Source organism: Panthera pardus, unplaced genomic scaffold (assembly GCF_024362965.1).
Source record: "Panthera pardus isolate Hobbes unplaced genomic scaffold, ASM2436296v1 HiC_scaffold_12, whole genome shotgun sequence".
Lineage (NCBI taxonomy): Eukaryota > Metazoa > Chordata > Mammalia > Carnivora > Felidae > Panthera > Panthera pardus.
In genome coordinates this window covers 59,016,886-59,039,760 of record NW_026526677.1, presented here as the reverse complement: position 1 = coordinate 59,039,760, position 22,875 = coordinate 59,016,886, and the positions used below count along the sequence as shown (strand labels likewise).

Here is a 22,875-nt window from a genome sequence, read left to right as displayed (position 1 = left end):
ACAGCTCTCCATGGCTAGTAACTGAGGACAGATTGGGGCAAGAGGCAGAGGCTGAGCTGGGGCCCTGGGGACGAACTACAGCTCTTGTCACCCGCACACAGCCAACTTCAGACTTGTGGCAGAAGGCAGAAATTCTGCTGCAGGCTTTCATTTACAACTGTTTGGTAGATTGTTTGCAAAGATGGCCACAGAATCCCTTCTCCAAACTCCAGCCTTTCGTATTGTGACATTGATGTTCCTCCCAGGCGGAGGTAGAGTCTATTCCTCACCCCTGAAACTAGTGGGGGGGGGCACCTCATGAATTGCGTTGATCAACAGAATACGATGAAGCGACTGTGCACGTTGCTCAGCCCAGGACTTAAGAGATTTTGCAGCCTTGCTCTCATTCTTCCAAAATCCAGCCACGACTGAATGCTGAAGACCCATCAGTATGGGGAGGGGCCCCGTGCCCACCTCAGCCAGCCCCCCAGTGGGCCCAGCCCCCCGCGGAACGCAGCTGCATGGAGCCTGGCCAACCCACAGGATTGTGGAAAATAATAACTCCTCGCTTCTTCAGCCATTCAGTTTGGACATAGCCCACCATACAGCAATAGAGAACCTACAATGGGTGAGTACTTATCTCCTTTGCAAAACCTTGCCCTTCCCTCGTGGCCCTGCCCACCTGTCACTACCTCTTTCTGGCTGAAAACCATCACTCCCTCCTCTGAACACCACTGCTCTTTGTTCCCACCTGCCTTGTGACCCTTCTAGCATACTGCCTCATGGGATAACAGGCACCTTCCTGGGACACTGGGTACGTTGATCACCTGGGTCCTAACTTACATCATTCCAGACATGATGTGGAGTGGCTTATGTGACTCGAAATATGATCTTACTATGCTTATAGCTTCATTTCTCAGATGGCACAATTGGGGTTTGGAAATGACATGACTTGCCCAGGGTCACTAAGAAGGGATGGGCCAGGATTTAAACCCAAATTTATACCTCTCAGATGTCCCCCATGTTGTAGTTACTGGAATGAGTTGCTCCAGGAGGGAAAGGATCCTGCTTCCCTGCTGGAGGGGGAGGGAGGAGTCACAAGTAGGGTCCTCACCCTGGGCATCCTGTTCTTCACTACTGACGTATGTCCCAAACCCAGGAATCCAGAATTCTTCCCATCAGCACATCAGTCCCCATGTCACCCACTGGGCCGACACACACAGACAAGCACCCCTTGCGTCTGGTCTTTATTCTCCATGTTGGTCTGCCCTGTGTCTTAACCTAGCCTCTCACTGTCTTGCCCAACAGAACAGGCCCAGGGGTGGTAAGCTTGGGGCCATCGGATCAGGAAGGAGGAGTCAACATGGCATTATCTGGCTCAATCTGATCCGCCTTCTGGGAAGATGAGATAGGGCCACAGGGCCAGGCAGGGAAGAGAGGCTTTGACCAGCCCTCTTTGTTGGGGGATGGGGAGGAACAGAAGAAGGCTGCAACAGGATTTGTTGAACTGACATTTATGGAGACCTCCCACCTTTCTGTGTCAAGGTCAGGGGCTGAAATGACCGTGAATGAGTAAGAGGTGCCTCATGGAGCTCTCTGCCTATGTAATGTCAGAGCTTAGACTCAGGGTTCATCTCAGTCAGTCAGGGAAACTGAGGCTTAGAGGGAGGGTGAAGAGGTCTGCCCACTGTCATATAGCCAGTGACAGAGCACGGTTCTCCTCATCCACCTTTCGGGCCCCTGTGGCTGCCAGTCTACAGTGCAGAGGACCCAGAAACTCACAGGGGCCTGGCATGAGTGCGGAGGCCTCAAGGCCACCTCCTCCTCTCTGGCTCAGGGAGGGAGGAGACGGAACATGTAGGGTGCAGGATGAGGGACCCTGTAGGAGACAGGGCTGGAGCCTGGGGCTTCTTTTGTGCTGTTACTCAAGGTAGAGGAAGGAAAACCTGGTTGCCGTTCTCTTTCTCTGCCTATTGAGTGACATTATAACCGGGGATAGAGACCTCAGAAATCACTCTCTTCCAGCCCTCTCTCCCATTCACAGAGGAGGAGGCCAAGGAGAGGGAGGCTCGCTGCGGCTTGGCAGCGGGAGTGCAAACCAGCGACGCCCGAACTGGCAGCTGGACTTAGGGCCTGGCATGGTTGGATTTGCAGAAGTTTGGGAAGGCTGTGACCGTGTGCTCAACGGACACCTCCAGGAAGCCTTCTCAGATCGCAGCACCTCCAGCTGGGCTCCCTAACGCCAGCCCTGGCCTCTGGGGAGGCCCTCAGCAGAACTCCAAGTGCTGGTCCACGGGGACGTTGTACTTGAGCTTGTGGGCTTCGAAGAGGTCACACAGCTCCTTGATGTAGCGCCGGTGAAGCTTGTCCACCTCCTCCTGCGAGGGATGCAGCGTCTTCTGCACCTCTATGGGCTTTCCCACTGCAAGACACAAATGTGGGTGCTGGCCCAGAGCAGGAGCCACGGGGTTGCAGGGGACCTTGGGGCAGGTGCCCACCCCCATGGTCATCTCTGCAGGAAACTGCTCTTACTGCCGTCCCTCTCAGCCCTGTTTTGGGTGATGGATTCAAAGATGTTATAGCAACTCCAAGATTCTGACTCAGTAACCATACCAACTGGCATTGCAATGTGCTCTGTAATGTGCCAGGCACTTTCCGTGCATTAGCTCTAATCCTCATAACAACCCTCTGGGGATAGAAACTCTTACTATTCCCGGTTGACAGGGGAGGCAACGAGGCTCCGAGAGGTTAAGTAACTTGTTCAAGGCCACACAGCCAGGAAGAAACAGTTCTAGTTTTTAAATCCCAGGGATATGCTCTTAATTTTCAGGCTATACTGTTTGGGGAGCCCAAGATGTCATGATTAGAAGCGCCTGTAGTTCGGGGCGCCTGGGTGGCTCAGTCGGTTGGGCGTCCAACTTCAGCTCAGATCATGATCTTCTGGCTTGTGGGTTCGAGCCCCTTATCCGGCTCAGTGCTGACAGCTCAGAGCCTAAAGCCTGCTTGGATTCTGTCTCCACCTCTCTGTCCCTCCCCTGCTCTCTCTCTCTCTCTCTCTCAAATATAAATAAACATTAAAAAGAGAAAAAGAGGTGCCTGTAGCTCTCGGGTGAGGTGGGCCAACTGCCCAGACAGCAATTCTTACCGCCCCCCCCCCCCACCGCCCCCAGGCCTGTAATGCCCCCTTTGTTCTAGGGAGAAATCAAGAAGCCCTAACTAACCTCTTCCTCTGGTTCTTCCTGGCTGGGAAGGTAGCTCCCTTGACTTTTCCTTTTGGGAATAGCTCTGGAGGCAGCAGCAGGATTTTTTTTAACCTTTAAAAAATTTTTCTTTAATATTTATTTATTTTTGAGAGAGAGAGTATGAACAAGGGAGGGGCAGAGAGACAGGGAGGCACAGAATCTGAAGAAGGCTCCAGAGCCTGAAGAAGTCAGCATGGAGCCCGATGCAGGGCTCGAACTTACCAACTACAAAAGATAACATTACCTGAGCGGAAGTCAGATGCTTAACTGACTGAGGCACTCAGGTGCCCCAGAGGCAGAAGCGGTATTAACACGCATGAAAATATTGCCACAATAAAACAGGAAAAGTCATGGTGGAGGGGATTCACCAAGTCTGTTCTCAACTAACAAATAAATGGATGGATAAAGAGGAATGGACCTCTCTCAATAGGCTTTCTCAGAGGGATCTGGTTGGGATCCAAGAAGAGAGCAAATGAGGAGTCCAAATTGCTGAAAAAGTAGGGCTGAGTCCATGCATTAAGGCTCATGCCCATTATTTACGGGAAAATCCCTCAGGCTCTAACCCAAGCCTATTGATTGCTACTCTACACAATTCTAACAGACTTGAGATGCTCTTTCCTAAATTCACCTTCTCCAATGAGCCCTATTAGATCCTCTGGGTCAGAATTAAACTCTTCTTCTCTAGCGTAATAGTCAAATAGGTCCCCATTCAGTCCTCAATTTTGTTACTCAAAGGCAGTGTGATCTTTTGGAAGTTACTTAACCTCTCTGAGCCTCAGTTTGCCACGAGTGAAATAGGGATAATAGTCCCTACCTGGAAGGCTCTTAGGCTAAATTGAGCTGCTGCAGGTCAGGAAGCCAGTGCAGTGCCTGGCACGCAGCAGGTACCCTGTAATCAGTAGTGACTACTGTTCTTTGTGCCTCTGTTATGGTTCCCATCCCAAAGTGCCCTGTATTAGGGTTGTCTGCTTGCGTGTGTGTTTCCCAGTCTAGAATGTGAGTTCCATGAGGGCGACAATGTGTCTGAGCCATCTCCATGTCCCCCTTGCAGCACATAGTCCAGGTCCCTTTCCCTGGAGCCGACCCCTGTCCCCCCCCCCCCCCACCAGCCTGGCTCTCAGCTCACCCACGGTGGTGATGGGCTGGCGGTAGGGTATAAGACCAAAGCTGTACTGGAAGACGCCACGGCCATGGAAGAGCGGGAGGGAGATACCCATGATCTTCTGCAGCCGGTCCTGGATGCAGCGCAACCAGGAGCCGGGAGAATTCTCGACCTGGTCAAATAGTTCATTCTCCCCGAAGGAGAAGATCGGCACGAGAGCAGCCCTGGAGGGAGACAAGAGAGACTACATGTGGAAGGCCCTAAAGAAGACCCCAGCTAGCTTCCTGCCTGGACCCGGTGACCAGGAATTGGAGCAGAGGACAGAGCCCTGGGCCAGGAGTGGGAAGCCTGAGTTGCCTACCAGACCTGCCGTAGCTTTGCTTTCTGAATTCGGGCAGGTCCTGGGCCCTCTCAGGGCCACAATCTCCCAGTTGTAACAGGACAGATAGACCGGAATGCTTCAGAGAGTCCTCCCAGATATAAAACATCTGTGGACTTTGTAGAAAACCTCTCTCCGGCTCCAGCTAACTTGTATTCTTCAAAGACGCTTCGAAGTAGAAGAGCTCTGTGATATGCCCCAAACTCCATTTTCCCAGATCCCATAGATATCAGATCTCGTGCCAGCTTCGGGCAAATATATCCCTTCCCACCTAGTCCCTTTGATCACCACACTTGTCTTCTGAAATCTTTTCTGGGTATTTAGGCACGACATAGTACGGATCTCCCCAAGATAGAATCTTCATTATAAAGGGACTAAGACTCTCCCCGTCCCAATACAATCTGCATTAGTCTCTGCTGTCTTCCCGCCCAAATCTAATCCTTGCCCATCTCCAGCTGAATGGAGAGCCCTCTTCCCAGATACCCGTGCATCAGGGCGAGTCTGACGAAGCCCTTGCGGTTCCGCAACAACAGCGTATAGGCCCCGGGCCTGGCATTCAGTGCCTCCTGGGCACCCCCTATGATGATGGCCAGCAGATTGCCACCTTCTTTCCTGTTGAGAATGTGAGCAGCGCTCTCCTTGTCTGATGTGACCAGCCCTGGAAAGAGAAGAAGGTGGTCAGGTATGGGGCAAGGGGACAGGGATTGTCAAGTGGATGTGAGCCACGAAAGGGATCACCAAAAGTGGCCACAGAGGCCTGGGTCCCCACCCCACCCACTCCAGCTTGGAGTTCCCTGAGGACTGGAACTGAGTTCTCTCCCTTTTCCTGACACCCTCGCCAAGCTCACGGCCCCACATGGTGCTGTGGGAAGTACTTCCTTGGGTCTAGCCACCTTCTTCTATTGCCCATGTTCTTGTAAGAAGTACAGAACCGTTGGGGCGCCTGGGCGCTCAGTCGGTTTAGCATCGGACTTCGGCTCAGGTCATGATCTCACCGTTAGGGAGTTTGAGCCCTGCGTCAGACTCTGTGCTGACAACTCGGAGCCTGGAGCCTGCTTCGGATTCTGTGTCTCCCTCTCTCTCTGCCCATCCTTGCTCGTGCTCTGTCTCTGTCCCTGTTTCTCTCTCTCTCTCTCAAAAATAAATAAACATTACCAAAAAAAAAGCACAGAACGGTTGGCACCCTTGCCACAATGCCTCTTCCCATGCCTCCAGCCTCATCCTCTTGGACTACCCCAGGGTGTAAAGACTCACCCCCCGACATGATGTAATCCCTGAAGAAGGGGACCCGGAACCACAGGGTCAGCATCATCAGATGGGGGCGGATGCCAGGGAAGAGCGAAGGGAAGCCTGTGCTCTCGGTGCACAGGTTGACAAAGGCTCCAGCAGCCAGGACCCCGTGGGGGTGGAAGCCAGCAAGGTAGTTCCGGGAGGGGTCCAGCTCGGCGGTCTTGACCAGCTGCAAGGACAGCAACCTGGTGAGCCAGAGCTGGACCTGTGTGCCGACCCCGACTGTGCCACTCATCAGTGTCACTCCCCCTCTCTGAGCCTCAGGCTCTTAAGAAGATCGAGATATGATGTGTGAAGGCACCCAATGATACCGTCTCAGATTCACTGCTGGCTTCGGACAAATTGCTTCCCTCTCGGGGTCTTCATCTGTAAAATGGGGACATTTAGCCTTCCTTCCATTCAGCCTGCCTTCCTCCCAGGACTGCTGAGAAGCTCGAGTCTGTTGGTGTCCTGGAATTACCAAGATTACTATAGGACCAGATATAATTCGAAGGCATCAGAGGGACACACGGGGGCACCAGCCTGCTGCAAAAGGCCCATTTCCACAAATCTCAATATAAGAAAAATTGGCACTGAAGACCTGGGAGTGAGCATTCGCAAGGTATAGCAGGAGTGGTTGAAAGAGCATGCAGTCCAGGAGGCTGGCCCTAGTCCTCTTTACCCTTCTGGACAAAGCAAGTGTCTCCCTGTGGCTCCCTGCTCCCCTGACGCCAGACCTCCATCGCCACTTCATCACGCTCTTTTCCCAGCCCTGGGCTCTGCTGGCCAGCAACTTGCCAGAGTCTGGTCAGGCCGGCAGCATAGAGCAGGGAGCAGGGACCACGAGTCATTGCACATTGACTTGGGAGAGGAGAGCTGTTGTCCTTAGCGGCTCCAAGATGAAGTGGGGTGAGGGTGAAGGGCAGGAAGTGAGGTAACAAATGCTGCTCTCAGCCCATTACTGGACAGGCTGCTCCATGGCTCAGTCTGCAAAGATTGCTGCGGTGGGCAGTGACTGTGTGTGTGTGTGTGTGTGTGTGTGTGTGTGGATGGGGGCAATCCCTTCCCCACCCTGCCAGGACCCGCAGGCCCACCCTTTACACGGTCCTGCACCCTGGAGCCACAGGCATCAGAGTTTGAAGGCTCTTGAGGTCCCTGGCCCATGCCCCAAGCCCCTGGCAGGAGGGTCTCTGATAGGACTGGCCAGTCCCTGCAATCTGCACTCCTGGTCGCGGGGCAGTCCTTTCCACTCTGGGTCAGCTTTGCCAGGGTGAAAGTTCACCCTGTCACCAAGCTAAAACTTGCGGCAGGTGACTCCCTGAGGATTCTTGTTGCTGCCTTTGTGGTCCAGGAGGCCTGGCTACCTTTTCTTGGAGCCTGGAGGGACTTGGTGCAGGGTGGGGAGGGGGGGCAGTGATGGGCAGCAATGGGGATCTGAGCCTGTCCGCCCCATCGAGGCTGAACAGCCCCAGATTCTCCTGCACTTGGTTTCTGTAACCCACCCTCCTGCCCAGTATGGCCCCCAGTTACCCACTGACGCTTTGCAGAAAGGCTGCAGGGACCACAGCTGGGGAGACCATTGCCTCCCGTACGAAGACAAACCCCTTCCACTCACGCAGTGAAGACTTGCTGGATATGAAAATAAAGATGGAACAGAGAAATCTCTGGCTATTCTCAGTGAGAAAGGTGCTTGCACAGGCACCCATCTGGTGGTGTTTCCCTACACACATACCTGGCTCCCCTCACGGAAGCACCAGCACATGAATTCCTTCTCAGCCAGCGGGAAGGCAATTTTGTACAACCTCCATGAAGGCGATTTGGCAATAGCTATCACAACCACAAAGTGTAATTGACCTTTTACCCTAGCAACTCCACCACTGGGGAATTGCTTGTGCTTGCGCAGAATGATATTAACCACGGCATCTTTTTTTTTGTACCGTCATCAACCCCGCATCCCCTCCAATGTCCACCGACAGGGCCCGTTCAGACAAATTGTGAAACGTTTGCCCCTCTGCAGCCCTAGGGAAGTATGGCGAAGGTCTCCCTGGCCTGGCAGGGGAAGGTGGCCACAATCCCTCGTCAGGACAGAGCAACGGGCAAGACGGTGCGTGCACAACGCCGCTGACCGGGCTGGCAGAGGGGGCACGCGCTTGCTTGCGTGTGGACAAAAGCTGGTCGACGCAGTTGCCTCTGGGGAGGGAAGGGAGGAAATGAGAATTGAGGTGGGGGGGAGGACCCTTTACCATACACCCTTTTGTCCCTTCGGAATTCTGAACAAGAACGTATGACTTATTTTAAATGAACGATGAATGTATGAATGAACAAAACAAATGAATCAACGAAAGAAAGAAGGATCATCCTTGATAAAGAAGGCTTTGTGTGTTGAGACACATCCTGGTGAATGTGAGCGCCTGTGTCTAGACGTGCGTGCCAATACTTGCACGTGCAGTTACGTGTGCGTGACCTGGTGGGTTGCTGTGCACTGATGGGTTGTCACTGTCTACCGAGGCCTGATCTGCACCTCCCTAGACATAGTCTCTACTGCTGTTTTTCTGCGCTAACCTCTTCTATCTGTCCCCTGGGCCCAAGTGGTGTCACTCCCTCGCTGTGAGGGTCTTTTTATTATTTTTATTTTATTTGATCTATTTATTTTTATTTTTTAAAATTTATTTATTTTTTAATTTACATCCAAGTCGGTTAGCATATGGTGCAACAGTGATTTCGGGAGTAGATTCCTTAGTGTCCCTTCCCCATTTAGCCCATCCCCCCTCCCACACCCCCTCCAGTAACCCTCAGTTTGTTCTCTATATTTAAGAGTCTCTTATGTTTTGTCCCCCTCCCTGTTTTTATATTATTTTTGCTTTCCTTCCTTTATGTTCATTATATTTGTTTTGCTTCCCTTCCCTTATGTTCATCTGTTTTGTCTCTTAAAGTCCTCCTAGGAATGAAGTCACATGATATTTGCCTTTCTCTGACTGACCAATTTCACTTAGCATAATACCCTCCAGTTCCATCCACATAGTTGCAGATGGCAAGATTTCATTCTTTTTGATTGTCGAGTAACACTCCATTGTGTATATATATACCACATCTTCTTTATCCATTCATCCATCGAACATTTGGGCTCTTTCCATACTTGGGCTATTGTCGATAGTGCTGCTATAAACATGGGGGCGCATGTGTCCCTTTGAAACAGCGCACCTGTATCCCGTGGATAAATGCCTAGTAGTGCAATTGCTGGGCCGTAGGGTCTGTGAGGGTCTTGAGATTGAGACCACCTGTCTGATGCCTCACCTGACCCAAGTATGGGTCTGGAACAGAGGCGATGCTCCAGAAAGACTGGAATGAAGGAAGAATGAACACATGAATAGAGGAGGCTGATGCAGCCTCAGAAGGAAGGCCCGGTTCTGCTGCCAGCTCACATGACCTTTGCCAGGCCCCTGCACTCCCCATGCCTCAGTTTCCTCTCTATCCCCCAAGACAGTGATAATGCCTCCCTGGCAGCGTTGCTACTGGGTTCGGGTGAGGTAAACAGAGAGGGGAAGGTTTATAAAGCGCTGCGTTCTCTGCCTTGCTCCCTCAGTTCTCTTAAGGAAGAAGTGGGACTAAGCAAAGACAGATGGGTGTCTGGGGAAGGGCTTCTCCGGGTGCGTGTCATGGCAGGCTGCGTACCAGGCAGTGGCTGGAGAATGGGACGGCCAGGGTGCTAGACTCTGGGGCATGTTAAAATTATATATATATATATATGTATGTATATAATTACCATAAAATTCACCTTTTCTGAAGTGTGCAATTCAGCGGTTTTAGTATCCTTCAGAAGTGAACAACCATCACCCCTATATAATTCCAGAGCATTTTCAACACCCCAAAGAGAAACCCCGTACCCATTAGCAGTCACTCCCCATACTGTAGCCCCTGGTAACCACTAACCTGCTTTCTGTGTCTATGTGCTTATTGCCTACTGCCTATGTGTGTATTTGCCTATTCTGGGCGCTTCCTGCACACGGAACCACACAATATGGCTTTTTGTGTCTGTCTTCTTTCACTTTAGCAGAATGTCTTCAAGGTCCATCCATGTTGAAGCATATATCAGTACTTCATTCCTTTTTACGATTGAATACTATTCCATTGCATGGATATACCATATTTGTTGTTCATTGATCACTCGACAGACATTGAAATGATTTCCATCTTTTGGCCATTACAAATAACGTAGGCACGAACACTTGCACATTAGTCTTTGTGTGAACATGTTTTCAATTCTCCCAGGGGTGTCACTACTTTGAACCCCAAGACCCTTGCCTAGAAGACCACAGCCCTGCGGGATGAGAGAGGCATCTCAAGGAGAGGGCATCTGGACCGTGGGTGGGAAAGAGGACCACGAGGGCTGTGTCTCTGCCCTGTCTGCCCACTCCCATCTCTCAACAAATGCCCTCATGCCTTCTTACACTCTTGGGGTGACCCAAATGCCTCAAGAACCCACTGTCCTGATGGCCCCTTTACGGTTCACAGATCACCCACACCACTAGCCTGTGTGACCGTGGCCCTCGGGAGGTCGGCTGCAGTGTGAGAGCCTCCATTTGATGGTTGCGCAAACTGAGATGCAGAGGGGTAAGTGACCTGCCCAAAGCCACACGGATGACCTGAGTTCAGTTCTGCTGTCTCCCGCACAGAGCACCAGAGCAGCAGGCCGGGAAGTCTTTGTTCCAGACACAGAGAGCTACCTGGAGACTCAGGACTATCTCTGGGGTCTTTTCCTTTTTAGTCAAACTTGGAATGTCCAGGCGGTTAGCTTCAGGAGAAGGTGGTTCCTCCATCGGCAACTAGGTCCAGGCCCTGGAGAACCTGTTCATGACCTATATATGTACCTTGATTGCTTGGCAGTTTAAAAATGCAGGGCAAGCAAGGTTTGGTTCAGTAATCTGGCTCTGGCCTTGGGCATCTCATTTGTGGCAGATTTCCCAGAGGATTCTGCCATATATCAGAGTTTGAGAATCACAGCTTTAAACCAAAGGAATCCCCTTCCAGCTTTAGGCCATTGGCTGTGCACACGCATGCGTGTATGGGGGGGGGGGCAGGGAGACTGGGTCCTTGCCTGCCTCCTCCCATCATGGCCAGATGAAAAGAAAGGCTTTGAGCCACCACCACCACCCCCCCCCCCCTTAGTTGGTGAGTTCTCCACCCTGACCTCACTGAGCACTGAGCAGACAGAACAGACACCCATTGACATCTGCAGCTATATTCCCTCAGTTCTGAGAAGCACCTTTTTTTCACATCTTAACATTATGCTATCAAGATGGATTTGACAATTTTAATTGGAAGAATTTTTTTCTTAGTGGTACATAAAATACCCATATGTTTTACCATCAAGGATATGCAGGACGCACCAAGCACAGAGAGCTGGAAAGAGTGCCCCAGGCGGTGCGCATTCCCAGCACCTACTGTGCGTCAGGCACCTCAGGACACCTGCTTTCTCCATCTCCTGTTCACTCTGCAAGGGAAGTACTGGTGGCAACGGCTCCATTTTACAGACGAGCAAACTGAGACACAAGGTCAATCCACTTGTTCTAGGTCACATAGCTAGTAAAGTCGCAGAGGCAAGATCTTAACACAAGCAGCCTGGCTCTGTGTGTGTAAGCTGTGGGCTCTGCCGCCTTGTAGGAGTCCCCAAGCGAAAGGTGGTGGGGGTTAACGGGGTCAAGGGGTGCACTTCAGGTGACGGCACCGGCCCAAGTGACACAGCTCATGCCTGGAGAGCTGACAGCAAAGGGGGCAGGTGAGGCGTGAGCATGGGTCCAGAGTCCAGGGACCCAGAGTCTAATTTTTGCAGGCCAGGCAAAAATTAGATTTGATTTTCGGCGTCGTGGGAGTCCCCGCTGTGTTTTAACGTTTTGTGAGTATCATGGCTGCTGTGTGCAGGATGGACGGTAGGGGGCGTCGGCGGAAGCAAAGCCCAGATAAAAGAAATGATTGGTTAGGATTTAGGTAGTGAGTGGGGGAGGAGAGAAGGGTGAGACCCGGAGGAGTTTGGAGTCAGACCCCAAGCTTCAGAGCAGCAGCTCTCAACTGGGGCCAGTTCCCCTACCCCACCAGGGGACATGTGGTAACGTCTACAGACATTTTTGGTTGTCACAACGGGGAGAGGGGAGTGCTACTGCCATCCAGTGGGGAGAGGCCAGGGATGAAGACAGACCCCTCCCCCCCAATACGGACACACCTACAACAATCATTCCGTGTCAAATGTCCACGTGCCCAGGGGCAGAAAGCCTCCTGAGAGCTGCGGGCTGGGAGCAGGGGTGGGTGGAGGGGATAGCAAGGACCGGAAGTGAGCAGGAAGGGAACCCCTCATCCCTCCCTGCAGGGCAGCCCTAGGGCTGAGGGGAGAGCTGTACCCAAGGCAGAGGTAAGACTCCTGGGAGGGTCCTGAGGACGGGCGCAGGTCTCTGGTGTAGGAAGACCCTGTCACAGGCAGAGCCCTCCCATGATGAAAGGAGCCACCAGCAGGAGGAAGTGTCACCCCGTCCAAGTGTAAGCTGGAGATCTGTCCTGGGCAGGTGGCTGGCTACCTACCAGGTTAAGAGACCCCAGTATGCTGGGAGGGGGCCGGGCTGGGAGGTGGGGCACGAAGTCCCTAGTGATGCCTGCAGGGCTGTGGAGGAACCGAGGGATGTCCCAGGTGTGGGTGAGGAGGTGTTCCGCACTGTCCCCAGCCTGCAGCATTTCCTGACACCAGGTCACCGCCCGGCCACAGCACTCCACCCCTCAGGCCTGGGCCTGTGCAGACAGTGTTTGCTCTGGGGTGATGAAATCTTCACAGGGGAAACCCAGCTTTGGGGCTGGTTTTCGGCATGAGGTGGGATCGGCGCCTCCTCTGCAAAACATTGCCCGATTCTTCATCATTGGCTCTTTAGGAAGCCTCTAGCACGAGTGTAGAAAGCTGCAAGGCCCAGAAACAGCGTTCCTAATCTTGCTCGAAATTCCATCACTAGACGCTAGTCCATAAAATCACACGGAGAACTGACAGAAGCTCAGAAACCCACTCGCATTTGACAGCGCAGCGCGGAGGCTTGTTAATGCGGGAGAGCTGCGGCAGAGCTGCGGCAGAGCTGAAGCTCCCTACCCTCCGGCCACCCCAAGATCTCCGCGGGGCCTGCGCTGTAAAGGTGTGTGGAAGAGTGGGAAGGTCTCCCGGGAGGAGGTGGCGAAGCGAATCTGCAGGCCCCAGCCCCACCCCTGCAGGCTCCCAGCCTAGGACAGGCGAAGTCAAAGCGCATGCCATCTCGCCCTCTGCTGGCCACCTGGCGGTACTGCTCACGCTCTGCAGGGGTGACGCACCAGGCCGGCCCGTGGGCAGCAATCCTGAAACACTACAGTGGAACGAACTGTGGCAAATCAGGGCAGCGTCCCACCAGTGTCAATAGTGCCGAGGTTGAAAGACCCTCCTCGAGGGCTGCCTGGCTGGGGGAGGATCAGGAAGGGCAGTGGAGGGGATAGGCACAGACCCTGCTTGTCTACGCTGACAAGATCTTGGGAGGGCACCGTGCAGAGGAAGCAAATATGGGAAGACCTCCCCCAATGTGGACCCTCAGGTTAGCCTCAGCACTGCCCATTCACTCTGCCCTTCAACAGCTATCACTCCTCATGAGGGTAGAAATCCCTGCCACTCAACTTCCTGCCCTCTGCCCAGCTCCTGCCCTGCTGTCTTGCCCTGCCCTGCCCTGTCCCACCCTTGCCCTTTGCCCAGGAGGCCCTGCTTACTGTGGTGCTAGGGGCTTCTGTATCCCAGCTTTTGCCCTGCTTTTGCTAGTCCTTGCCGGGCCCCAGGACTGTAAGAAGGGAGCAAGGCAGCAGCCCTGAGTCCCATGCTGAGTGCCCATGAGTCAGTGAGTTGTTTAACCTCTGTGAGCCTGTGTTTTCCCTCCCCTCCCCCTCCCTGCCCTTTACAAGCTGGGGACCTAATTCCAGCAGGGACAGGAGGAGGCGGGGCTCCAGGATGGGGTGGGAGAAGCCAGGCAGGTGTGAAGGTCAGAACAGTAGAGCTCTGGGCTGTCAGAGTCCTCCACAGCACGTGCAAGCTTCCCCAGAGTCCCCACTGACTTAGTAAAATAACACTAGCTCCTAGTTTACTGAGAACCTACAAGGTGCTTTCCTGACATCTCAGTGAATCCATCCAACTCAGTGATGTATGGCATTATCCCTTTACATATGACGAAACTGAGGCTAAGAGAGGCTGTGAAACTCACCAAGGTCGCAGCTGGTTTGTGGCAGACTGGTATTAAGACCTAGTCTGTCCAGCTCCAGAGGCCACACTCTGTGCCTTTCTTCTCTGTTTCCAGGGAACGGCCAGCTGACCCTGCCTGGCACCTCTCTGTGTCCCCACTGCCTTCCTACCCTGTCCCATTTGGCCAATAAGCCATCTCTGCCCAGCTGCTTATATCTGAGGGTTTAGTCTATCTGGGATTCGGTAAAAGGAGCCAAGGGGTCTGTTAAATCCCAGGGTCTGTTTGACTCAGGACTGACATTTGAGTCCAGGGTCGAGTACCCACAATGGCATGAGATGCCCTGAGTCACAGTGAGAGATTCAAAAGCGCTCAGAGTAGGAGGGCTCAGTCTGCTTCCTGAGGAAGCTTCCTGGGGAAACTGAGGTTCCGAATAGGGCAAGACCTTGCTCAAGAATTTGTTGAGTGGCATTGGTCACACCTTTGTCTCTCTCAGACTGTCCTCCTCATCTGATGAGATGTGGGGCTAGATGGTCTCTTAGGACCTTGAGTTTATTACATTCACCCCCATACCTGACTGCCGCGGGGTTTACACCTATAAGATACATATGTGTGCCACACTATATGCCCCACAGAGCGCCTTCCAACCCTGTACACTCATCATTCCTCACATTGGCCCCACATCCCCGCAGATGGGAAACCATGGCCAGAGAGAAACTGGACTCTTCCCTAGGCCACACAGTGGCATGGCCAAATAAGCCCCAACCTCCCCGCCCAGTATTCTACTCCCTGCACACAGGACCATGCTTCCACCACCGACATGGCCATGCTCCATCCAGTCCCAGTACTCACCGAGACAGGGAAATAGTCCCTCATGTACTTCCACAAGAAGCAGCGCCTTATTGCTTGGAAGGACCTGCCCCCCTGCCGTGGCTTTTCTCGGTCCAGGTACCACCAGGTCGCATACAGGACACTGAACAACCAGAATCTTGTGAACAGGAGGCCCACGAAGATGACAACACAGATCTGGGCTGGGGAGGGAAGCAGGAGCCATCAGTGGTCAGAGGTCTGAGAGGAAGGACGTGAGACTGTCCACGCTGAGTCCGCCCATACGCCCAGCACTAGCAGCACGAACCTGTCCAGCCCGTGGCCCCGGGAGGAAGAGATAGGCTTCCCACTCCTTCAAGGAGGAAATGCACCTGCCAATGTCACGCTGGGAGCACAGATTTGAACCCTAGCCAGTCTGAACTTCAAAACTCACTTTTCCCACTGTACTGGGTCCCGGACCCTGGTCTTCCCTCTCTCCCTCCCTCCTTCTCCCCAGTAAAATAGTCTGCATTCACCAGGTGCTCAATGCTTGCTGGACAACTGATTGGGTTATTTCTTTCTAGTTTCCATCTCCTGGGACCTTGGAGAAAACGGAGACACTTTTTCTCTGCCCAGCCTTCTTTCTGTTGGCCCTCTGCCCTATTTTCCCACAGATACAGCTGGCCAGATGCTTCTCTTATTGAAGCCCTTTCATGGCTTTCCCATAACCGGAGGCACTGCCCAGCCAGCTCAGCCTGGCATTCAAGCTCCGCGTGAGCTGGCCCTACCTGCCTCCTGCTCCAGCCCCACCTCAACCACACGCACCCCCAATGCTCTGGCCACACGACCTGCTGTGTTCCTACAGCTCACTCAGCTCTTTCAATCCCTTAGCTTTTGGTCATGCTGATTCCTCCGCTTGCGGTGCCTTTCCTGGTGAAGGAGGGAGAGAGAAAGAGGCCAAGCCCTGGCTGGACCAGGCCCAGCGAGGAATTCCCCCTCTGACCTACAGTTCCGAATCCCTTGCCATAGGCTAGAATCCCAGCTTCATCTCAGGGGCAGCTGGTCTGTGGGCCATCCCTCATCTGATGCTGATGGAAAGAATATTCCCAGGGAATATGGCTCCTTCCCCTTCCCATTTCCTCTACTCAACACCGTGCACTTATCCTCTTAAAGAAGGTCGGCTTCCTGTTGTATATTCTGCTTGAAAGTAAGGCAGATGGGGCCTGTCACTCGTGGCAGGTTTCCTGGAGGTGGGGACTTTTGACCCAGTCCAAACAGTGGTAAAATTCATAAGCCCAGACGACGTAGAATTGGGGCTCACAGATGTTCACTTTACACAGAGCACCTCCGACATGCCAGTGCTGGTGGTAGAGCCGTGAATGACAGACACAAAGTCCTGCCCTCGTTGCACCCGGGCACTTTGTCTTTTAAATTGTTATTGAGGTTGACAGGAAGCCATCAAAATGCTCGAGGAGAAAGCAGGCAAAAACCTCTTTGATCTTGCCCGCAGCAATTTCTTACTCAACAGGTCTCCAGAGGCAAGGGAAACAAAAGCAAAAATAACTCCTGGGACCTCATCAAAATAAAAAGCTTCTGCACAGCAAAGGAAACAATCAGCAAAACTAAAAGGCAACCGACAGAATGGGAGAAGATATTTGCAAATGACATATCCGATAAAGGGTTAGTATCCAGAATCTACAAAGAACTTCTCAAACTCAACACCCAAAAAATAAAGAATCCCGTGAAGAAATGGGCAAAAGACATGAATAGACCCTTCTCCAAAGACATCCAGATGGCCAACCGACACGTGAAAAAATGCTCAACATCATCATCATCATCAGGGAAATACAAATCAAAACCACAATGAGATACCACCTCACACCTGTCAGAATGGCTAACATTAACAACTCAGGCAACAACAGATGTTGGCGAGGATGCAGACAAAGAGGAACCCTTTTGCACTGCTGGGGGGAATGCAAACTGGGGCAGCCATTCTGGAAAACAGTATGGAGGTTTCTCAAAAAACTAAAAATAGAACTACCCTATAACCCAGCAATTGCACTACCAGGTATTTATCCAAGGGATACAGGTGTGCTCTTTCAAAGGGGCACATGCACCCCCATGTTTATAGCAGCACTATCAACAATAGCCAAAGTATGGAAAGAGCCCAAATGTCCATCGATGGACGAATGGATAAAGAAAATGTGGTATATATATACAATGGAGTATTACTCGGCAATCCAAAAGAACGAAATCTTGCCATTTGCAACTACGTGGATGGAACTGGAGGGTGTTATGCTAAGTGAAATTAGTCAGAGAAAGACAAACATCATATGACTTCACTCCTATGAGGACTTTAAGAGACAAAACAGATGAACATAAGGGAAGGGAAACAAAAAATAATATAAAAACAGGGAGGGGGACAGAAGAGACTCATAAATATGGAGAACAAACTGAGGGTTGTTGGAGGGGTTGTGGGAGGGGGGATAGGCTAAATGGGTCAGGGGCACTAAGGAATCTACCGAAATCATCGCTTCGCTATATACTAACTAATTAGGATGTAAATTTTAAACAATAAAAAATAAAGTTAAGCCAAAAAAAATTGTTATTGAGGTTAAAAGATGCGTAACATAAAGTTGGTCGCCTTAACCGTGTCTAAGCTCACAGTTCAGTGGCGATGAGTTCATTCACATCGTTGAGCAGCCATCCCTACTGCCCAGCTCCAGACCTCTTCATCTTCCCAAACTGAACCGCTGTACCCGTTCAACACTGACTCCCCGTGCCCCTCCCCCATTCCCTGCCAGCTGCCGTTTGATTTTCGGTCTCTACAAATTGGACTATTCTAGGAACCTCCTATGAGAAGAATCATGAGGTGTTTGTCTTTTTGCGACTGGCTTATTTCACTGAGCATAACGTCCTGACGGTCATTCGCGTTATCCATGTTGTAGCAGCATGTGTCAGAATGGCCCTCCCTTTTTTGGCTGGAAAATATACCGTTGCATGTATATATCACATTTTGTTTATTCCATTCATCTGTCAGTGGACCAATGGACACTTGGGTTCCTTCCACCTTTTCCCTTTAAAATATTATTAAACTGGTTACTAATAATGAAAAATGGGGAGGCCTCACGTACAAACCCTGGCATCTGCTATGTCTTGAAAAACTAGAAGAGGGGCGCCTGGGTGGCTCAGTCGGTTAAGCGTCCGGCTTTGGCTCAGGTCATGATCTCTCGGTTTGTTGAGTTCGAGCCCCACGTGGCACTCTGTGCTGACAGCTCAGAGCCTGGAGCCTGCTTCGGATTTGTGCCCCCCCTCCCTCTGCCCCTTCCCCACATGCACTTGGTCATGTTCTGTCTCTCACAATTAAATGAACATTAAAAAAAAAAAAGATGAGGGGCGCCTGGGTGGCTCAGTCGGTTAAGCGTCCGACTTCGCTCAGGTCAGGATCTCGCGGTCCCTGAGTTCGAGCCCCGCGTCGGGCTCTGGGCTGATGGCTCAGAGCCTGGAGCCTGCTTCCGGTTCTGTCTCCCTCTCTCTCTGCCCCTCCCCCGTTCATGCTCTGTCTCTCTCTCTCTCAAAATAAATAAACGTTAAAAAAAAAAAAAGATGAAAAGAGCAAATGTTTTTAAAAAAGGAAAAGAAAACTAGAAGAAATGGTAGCCCTGAGTCACTGCTCTCATGGTCAGCCTCTCCCTCCCACGTCCCGCACATTCCCAGACCTGCGGGCCAGTTTCTGCCTCAACAGTGCTGTATCCTCACCTAGGCCTTGCGGTTCCTGGAGGGGGTGGGAAAGGACCATTAAGTGCTTGTGGGTTGGTCACCTGTTTGTCTTAAATATTTTTTGTTTTAAGTTTACTTATGTATTTTGAGAGAGACAGAGAGTATGAGCTGGGGAGGGCCAGAGAGAGAGAGAGAGGGAGGGAGGGAGAGAGAGAGAGAGGGAGGGAGGGAGGGAGAGAGAGAGAGAGAGAGAGAGAGAATCCCAAGCAGGCTCTGTGCCATCAGCACAGAGCCCGACATGGAGCTCTAACTCACCAAGCCATGAGAGATCATGACCTGAGCCAAAATCAAGAGTCGGACGCTTAACTGACTGAGCCACCCAAGTGCCCCTTATATATTTTTTAATAACAACTTTGAAAGAGAAAGTTGTAGCAGAGTGGGAATAAAATGCCACCGTTTATATGAAAAAGAACATTGGCACTTATATATGGCTGCACACGCGTAGAGGAGAAAAGGAGCCCACAGCTCTGGAGGAAGGACAAGGATGGCAAGGGGCTTGAGTTAAATTTTATTTATTTCCTTTTCCACACTAAAAGTTTTTAATGGGGAAAAAAAGTTTAAGAACCCCAGCTAGGCCCCTCTCCCCTTGGGCAAAATCAGAAGTCTCTGTAGGTGTCTCCCACTTTAAGAAAACCAGCTTGAGAGGGGCTCCTGGGTGGCTTCGTCAGTTAAGCGGCCCGCTTCTGCTAAGGTCATGATCTCATGGTTGGTGAGTTTGAGTCCCTCGTGGGGCTCTGTGCTGACAACAGGGAGCCTGCTTGGGATTCTCTCTCTCCCTCTCTCTCTCTGCCCCTCTCTTGCACTCATGCGTCTCTGTGTGTGTGTGTGTGTGTGTGTGTGTGTGTGTCTCAAAAAGTGAATAAATGTTAAAAAAAATAAATAAAATAAAAACCAGCTTGAGAGAATAAAAACAAATGGCTAATGGTGGCTATCTGGAGGGTAGGATTTGGGGAAGTCTATTGCTTTTAGGACACACATTATTATGTTTGAATGTTTTACAATAGCACGTATCAGTTTTGTGGTCAGAAAAAGACGTTAAGATAAAACACACAGGGCATTGGCAATGGACCAGAAAGATCTCCCCGACACCCACCATCCCCCTCACCCTCAGCTCACCCTTCAACTCCTCTCAGCAGACAAACCTCCAGGCTACAGGTCACTTAGGAAGGGAGACACTTTCTTTCACTTAATCCTCACGACTCTGAGAGGAAACATTTTAAACCTGACTTTACGAAGGTCCAGAGAGGGTACGCCAATTGGTTAAGGTCACACAGCAAGCTGGGAGGATGGAACCTAGGATTCAACTCTACCATTTTGGCAGCATCATGCTCCCATTTATTCACTCAACAAATATTCACGGACTCCGACTCTTGACTCTTGTAGGAGTAGGAATTGCCGCTGAGGACACAGACGAGCTGTTTGAATGGCGCTTACCTTCCTGGGTGAGTTATAGAGGAGAGGAAAGGGAACAGTAATAAAGTTACCCACTTGGGAGGTATTCGGCTGTTGGCCCTGAGTCCTTAGTGCCAAGTCCTAGTTGACTTCTCTGGCCACTTCTCTGGCTTCTGCCATTCCCCAGAATGTCTCCTCTGACACCAACATCTACCTGCTATTCAGTAAATGTGCATAGTCTTTACTCCTCCACCGGAAGCCTTTACTCTCGGGCCAGCCTTTCAATCCTGTCCTGTGGACCCATCTCCTAGGTAGCTCTGAATGGGGCCATTTCTCTCCACCCACTGCCAGCCTCCCTAGACCAGGGTGGGCAATCTTTTTTTTGAAGGGACAGGTTACAAATATTTTAGACTTTGAGACTCAAGAGGCAACTTGGAGGCTATCACATAGGGATCTAACCATTTAAAATGCAACTGTTTAAAAATGTAAAAATCTTTCTTAGCTCATAAACTTTACAAATACAAAAACAGTCAGTGGGTTGGATTTGGCCCATGGGCCATAATGTGGTGACCCCTGATGTAGGCAGTGATTGCTCCAGCCATCAGTCCATTCTCCCATAATCCAAACTGTAGATACATCCACCGTGCAGCCACAGGGTCCTTTGGCATGCAGATTAGACCTTGTCACTCCCCTACCTAAAGCCCTTCTGAAGCTCCCCTTTGCCCCCAGGAAAAGGGATACGGTAAAACCTTCTTGTTCTAGCACCAGTGAGCCCAGATCCCCTTTCTCAGCTGTCCTCCCTCTAGTCCTCCAGGCCCAGGGCTACTTGACCTCTCTGTGCTGCTCCTGACATTCCCAGGCTTCTACTTCCCAGGCCTGCAGGGCTGGGGGACGGAGGCAAGGTGGGTGCAGCGGCAAGGACAAACCCAATCACGCTCACAAAGCTCACGCGAGACATGTGCATGATGAACCTCATTCTGTGTGATCCCTAGGCCACAGCCCACCTCTGGGCCCCCGGTGACCTTTGTCCAGGAGCCAGCAAACCTGTAGCATGCCCTGGGCTGGGCCTCCTTCCCCAGGCTCTATCTGCCCTTTAGTCTCTTAGCCTCACCTGCTCCCACGCCCTCTGCCCTCTCCCCTCTCCCCTCTCTCTGCTCCTCCTTCCCTTTCTTCCTTTGGCCTGGAAGGAGCCCGGGACTCAGGCCCTACAACTTTGGGCAGTTAGGGTACTTGCTTTCTCTGCTCCTCTGTGTACCGGCGATAACCAGGGATATTTCATGTTTACGCTTGGCACGGAGACACAGATGAATTGTAAGCGATGTAAGGTGCTGGAGGGCATGCTTTTCTGGGGGTGATTCCTTCAGCTGCAGAATCGTGAGGGGGTTCTGCAGGAGCACCTGGTATGTGTGGGTGTGTGGGGGTGTGTGTAGAGGGGGCTGGGGGTGTGTGGGGGCTGTTGACCAACCTGTACAGAGTATGCCCATATTGTAACACCTTGCATCAATGCACAGGCTGGACACCAGCCGTTGGGGAAGCCGTGCCTGCCCAGTCTCGCGCTGGCAGAGGAGGTGAAGAATCCCACATGCCCCCAGTCACTCTCTTCCCATGCTCGGCCCTGGGCCTTCCTCAGAAATGTCCTCTTCAGCAGAGGGGAGTTGGGGCAAGTGTGGTCTCCCTGGCCACGATCAACGTGCTCACCGTGGGGGTAGGGTGGGTAGGGGAACCTACGCATGTTTCCCGTGGGATCCCAGCCCAGAGGTTGGACCAGATGTGTGCTGGGCAGAGCAAGCACGTTCTTCACTTCACCCCACAGCAGCCTGGCAAGGGCAGCTTTGGTATTCCCATTCTACAGCTGATGCAGTAGAGGCCCGCAGAGGTCAGGCATGGGTCCAGTGAGGTCACGCGGATGCTCGGTTGCCCAGCCAGAGTCTGACCCAGGCTTGTCTGGGACCCCGCTCAGTCCCCTGGGTCCTTTCCTTGTTCCCTTCTCTTTCCCCACCTGCCAGTCTCAGTGTCCTCCTCTCTGAAAGGAAGGAAAGAAACCCATTCCCTCTGAGGAGCCTGGAAATTTCCCACAATCACCTAGATCCTTCCCCACACCACCAGGCCGCCTGAGGCAGGGTCTCTGTCCCGGTACTAAAGTAGGTGGAACCCCCACCCCAGGAAAGCACGGTAACCTGCCGGAAGCCACAGGTGATGGCTTCTACCCCACCCTATCCCCACACCCTGCCACGCCCTCCAAAGCCTCCAGGCGGGGGACTTTTCGGGCAGGGGCTCTGAGCACAGCAAAGCCCCCTTTCGAATGGATGTCTTTTCACCATCGATGCACTGTGTGCGCCCGAAGCGGCAGATGCCTGTGGTCTCCCAGCCCCCAGCCCATCTCTCCTTACCCAGGGCCAGGAAGGAGAAGACCCACTGCACGACCATGAAGGTCTGCAGCCGGCGCTCCCATGGCACGAACAGGGGTGCAAACTCCACCATGCTGGCTCCTCCGCCGGCTCCAGAGGCTTCTCTGAGCACTGCTGTCGTATCTGAGACACCGGCTGGTTTTTGTTGCCACTGAAGGTTGCGTAAGCATTTGTAGGGGGGTGGGAGGAGGGGTGTGCCCTTCCCAACCCCACCCAGCCTCAAGGCCTCTGGCCAGGACTTGTTTCCGAGGAGAAACCTTTGAATCCACCTGCCCTGGGTCTAGCTAAAGGGAGGGGA

At 52.2% G+C, this 22,875-nt stretch overlaps 1 protein-coding gene across 1 annotated transcript; it reads right to left on the bottom strand.

Annotated features, from left to right (window-relative positions):
* Positions 1 to 1,477: 1,477 nt before the first annotated feature.
* Positions 1,478 to 22,730, bottom strand: MOGAT2 (monoacylglycerol O-acyltransferase 2). The gene is made up of 6 exons (XM_019449865.2): positions 22,560 to 22,730; positions 15,043 to 15,221; positions 5,957 to 6,161; positions 5,186 to 5,360; positions 4,348 to 4,547; positions 1,478 to 2,401 (listed from the first exon to the last, which is right to left on the bottom strand). The coding sequence occupies exons 1-6, from the start codon at positions 22,648 to 22,650 to the stop codon at positions 2,247 to 2,249; spliced, it is 1,005 nt and encodes a 334-aa protein (XP_019305410.1). The 5' UTR covers positions 22,651 to 22,730; the 3' UTR covers positions 1,478 to 2,246.
* Positions 22,731 to 22,875: the final 145 nt, after the last annotated feature.

Bases quoted from the DNA above. Each gene is read 5' to 3' on its own strand.
- MOGAT2 (XM_019449865.2), bottom strand. From the start codon at position 22,650: ATGGTGGAGTTTGCACCCCTGTTCGTGCCATGGGAGCGCCGGCTGCAG. The intron at 5,361-5,956 runs GTGAGTCTTTAC...TTCTCTTTCCAG, and splicing joins GGATTACATCATGTCGGGGG to GGCTGGTCACATCAGACAAG. The intron at 4,548-5,185 runs GTATCTGGGAAG...GTCTCCCTCCAG, and splicing joins AGACTCGCCCTGATGCACGG to GGCTGCTCTCGTGCCGATCT.